Raw genomic sequence first — 4,206 nt, forward strand, 5'->3', positions numbered from 1 at the left:
CAAGGTCGTATGGAGTCAATAAAAGCATATGTCTATTATGAAAGACCCCGGTGAGTGCCGGCGGTGGCCTATTATAAACTTAAGTACAAACGAAGAATGAACCTGACACTTTCCACATGGCAATAAGCATCTTGAGACCTCCTTTTTCTTCTTGTTGCGATAGGGAGCCGCTTTCTGCGATGAAAAGCTTCTTAGTGAAAACTCATCTGACTTTCAGATGTCTTCGGAGTCGGCGTAAAACATGTAGGCCCCGTCCCGCCAATTTGTAGGTAAACTTAAAAGGAGGACGGCGCATATTGGAACAGAAGCTGGGCCTTAATTCTATTCAGAGGCTATCTCGCCTTGTATTTATTTTATTTTTTTAATAGTATATTCCTCGATTTTTCCCACGGTAACTAAGTTTCCATTTCGCAACATTTCCTAACCATCTGATCAGCAAATTCGTTCCCTTTAATATTGCTTTGCCCGGGGACCCTGCAAAAGAAAATATTGGTATATGTATGCTTATGTAAGGCATCCTGTTCGCTGTCAACTAAGATTATTATCTCGGTTTCTGGTATATGGCATACACCTCCGCCTAGAAGATACTGCAATAGTTTGAAGGATGCCAAGTTTTGAGAAACAACTTGCGAACACTTTGTCCAGTTTGTGTTTCTGGAAATTGTCAACGGCTGACAGTTTCTCTATTTATAATCAATAGTGAAAAGTATCCCGCTGTTATGTGAGAAAGATATCGTGTATAATATTCACCAGTTATTGATTCTGGTTGTTGGAGAATGTGAGAGTCTGCCTAAGATATTTCAATAACATCCCTTCTAATTATATAAATCATATGTTGGCTAAGTGGCCAAAGGAAGTTTCATTTCTGACAATCGTGTCTCCGCATAAGTCGTTGCGTCAGTGTGCTGTCCTGTGTAAGAGGATATATTAATACTTTTTTCATTGCAATACCTCCCAAGATATTAAGCTCTTGAGGCGTGTTTAGATGGTAGGCGCTCAACTATAATACTCAAAATCTTCCCTTGATCAGTCAGTGTCTTTGGATATTCCTTATATGTCGACACCATAATCATCTGCGGGAAATTCATCAACGAAATCATATATTTGACTCTATCCCGCTACCATAACTTTATGCAGGTTCAATATTTATAAGATTTCCTACACTTACTGAAATTTTCAATACTCCACTCAGTCCTCGACATCCCCCATGCTTACTAAATAACAATTCAAACATTTTTCGTTCTTTTTTATAATCTTACATCTACTATTACTCGTACGATCAGCTCTTGCTTAACAATTAAAATAAATCTTTAGCATTAAGCAACTTCAGAGTTTGATATTTTCTTGCATATTTCTTCACATATTAACATACGTGTACGATCATTTATATCTGGCTCAATACTCTCGACATTATTTATATAACCATCATCTGTGACATTCGTTATATCGAGGAGATTATCACCTAAAGACAAGTTGTGTAGTATGCAGCAAGCCTCAACAAAATTTCCTAATTTCTCTAAAGATCTTAATTTACAATATTTTAATTGTTTGAATCGTTGCTTAAGCATGCAAAAAGAACATCTGATTATATCGTGTGCTTGCATATGCTGTAAATTGAAATATTTGTCATAACTTTTTACTTCATCATCGCACTTGAAGGGAGTTATAATCCAATCACTGCAAGGATAACATGCAGCTCCAAGCAAATAATAATCTGTAAATATTAGAAAAAAAAAAATAGTTTAGATTAAGCTAAGGAATGAAAGTAATAGACATGTACAGAAATAGAGATAGTATCCTGCTTAACCTTTTCACTAAGCATTGGTATTGCTCAGGCACAGTGATGATGGGTTTTTTAGTCACAGTACTGCTGCTTATTTAGTGGTTTCTGACCAACAAACTTAGTGCATCTCACAAGTGTTGACACTCAGCCAACTTACATCATGTGCTTGCACGGGAGCAATGCCTACTTTCCCAACGGTTACTAGGTATTGCTAGGAGGCTTCTTATCGTACCATAGGCTTTGAAAGAGGTAAAGTTAAATCATCTTTTAATTTTGAAAAATTAACAGCCAAGCCTCTACACTTGCCATTTTTCAGGGATGCCATCTTGGAACGTTTCTGGAGTGAGTAGTATCCACCAAAACCAATGTCCCTTTCTAAGCAGTGATATGCACCATCAATAAATGTGCAACATTAAATCTGAAATGTAGCTCTCTTTTTGCAAGATTACTTCGCCACTAGTCCACGAATGCGTGGAAAAGCTGAACACACTGCAACTATGTCCTACTTGATTGGTTCCAGACCATATGGGTGAGTGGTTAAAGGGCGTATATTATGTATAGCTTCTCCAACCCAATTGTCAACCTCACCTATCCGCGGCGAATCCTGTTTTTTCAGCAGGCAAGGCTCTGGTTTCGGCTCCTCATGGAACTAGGGGGGGATGAGCTAGAAGGTTTAACGTTATTAGTGTAATATTAAATCTTTCCCGAGTTGAGTGGTCTTGTTACCCGGACGTACGGGGTCTATATCCGGCAAAGAACCATCAACATCGATAACAATCCCCAAAACCTTCGGTAACGGCCTTTCATTATTGCTACAAAACAACAAAAACAGGCCAATGAGCAAGCAAAGCAGGGATGCATACCCGCGAAATTCCCCTAAACCTTCAGGTGTTTTTTAAATTAACATGATAGAGCTCAAACTACACCACTTAACGGACGAGATTTTGATTTGAAGGAGTTGATAGCCTTCCGCTGGAGTTGATGAACTCCGCTGCTCATTTATGGCCTTTTGTGGTGCCCCCTAATAATCCAACTCATTATGGCGTCATTGGAAGACATGCGGCCATTTATTCTATTTACTACACTGTTATTACATGTATAAATTTACAAGCAAATGAGTGATACATTAGTATTACCTTCACACAACGTAGAAATATTTTCATAGATAGGAGAATTGTAAAGTATTTGATTGGGATGTGTGGATCCGGGATGCTTAACGAAAACGTCTATAAATCGATTTCGTTCATCACACACCGCTTGCATGCAAAGTGTTACGTTTCCTTTTGGGTTGACATAATCACCACAGCTATGTGGAGGTAAATGTATATAAATACCAATATGAGATACATCAATGCAACCTATATTAAAATTAAATGTTATATGAAATGTTCGCATTAGAACCTGTTTCATAAAGTACCCATTGCTTTGGAGAAACCAAATTTACTTCCGAAAAAATGTGCACTCTTTTGCTTTTCCATTGGTTTTGGCCATTTGATTACTTCATCCTTCATGCCTTGCAAGAAATCAATAATTCGATAAATCACACGAGAAATGCTTGATTTTGGCAGATTAAAACGTTCCGATAAATCATTAAAGCTACAATTTTCATGACCCGCGAACCATAGGAATACTGACAAATTCAATGCTGCCGGCAAACGTTTATCAGGACGTAAATATGCATAGGCGTCACTCAGTTCATATTTTCTAACTAAATCATCAAATAATTTTTTTGAAATAGGAAATTCCTTTATGAATTCTTCTGCAGTATATTCAGGTAGCACCTCTTTCATATAATCCTTGCTTATATTTGTTGTTTTGCATCTTTTTACAATACGCTCCAGCAATGTATCGTCATCGCTATCCGAATTTTCCGCCAGTAGATGATATATTTCATCCTCTGATTCACTTGATGTTTCTAGCAAATCGTTCACAATTGTATTGAAAATGTTCTTCCGTTTGGAATCTATGATGGATTTTTCCGCACGCGCCATATTTTCTCATATATTTGTACGATTCATTCTACCGGCTTGATGGAATTTAATTGTTTAAAAATGAAAAGTCAAAATCAGCTGATGAAGATTATTTGGTATGTTCGATTGGCTGCACGATGTAAATATGGATTGCCAATGTACATGAAATTTCTTCATTCAGGGTTATGTGGGCTTGAAGCTAGAATGCTTCTCCGTAATGCGAAAAAATCCGTATAACTTGCAAAAATGCTGATCATCAGATATTTTAGCTAAAGTCTATATTGTTTTTGTACCCCGCAGGCTTTGGGGAGTGTTATCGATGTGATGGTCCTTTGCCGGATACAGATCCGGTACGCTCCGTTAACACAGCACCATTACGGTGTTAGCCCGACCATCTCGGGAACGATTTATATGGCCACATTAAACCTCCAGGTCATCCCTCCCTGCCCACCC

The 4,206-nt window shown here is 38.0% G+C and overlaps 1 protein-coding gene across 1 annotated transcript; it reads right to left on the minus strand.

Moving 5' to 3' along the window:
- Nucleotides 1–1,251: 1,251 nt before the first annotated feature.
- LOC137242854 (putative nuclease HARBI1) lies at nucleotides 1,252–3,870 on the minus strand. Its single transcript, XM_067770111.1, has 3 exons — nucleotides 3,201–3,870; nucleotides 2,920–3,141; nucleotides 1,252–1,714 (listed from the first exon to the last, which is right to left on the minus strand). The coding sequence occupies exons 1-3, from the start codon at nucleotides 3,772–3,774 to the stop codon at nucleotides 1,317–1,319; spliced, it is 1,194 nt and encodes a 397-aa protein (XP_067626212.1). The 5' UTR covers nucleotides 3,775–3,870; the 3' UTR covers nucleotides 1,252–1,316.
- Between the last annotated feature and the right edge of the window lie 336 nt (nucleotides 3,871–4,206).

This window comes from Eurosta solidaginis, chromosome 1, assembly GCF_040869045.1.
Source record: "Eurosta solidaginis isolate ZX-2024a chromosome 1, ASM4086904v1, whole genome shotgun sequence".
NCBI classification, from domain to species: Eukaryota; Metazoa; Arthropoda; class Insecta; order Diptera; family Tephritidae; genus Eurosta; species Eurosta solidaginis.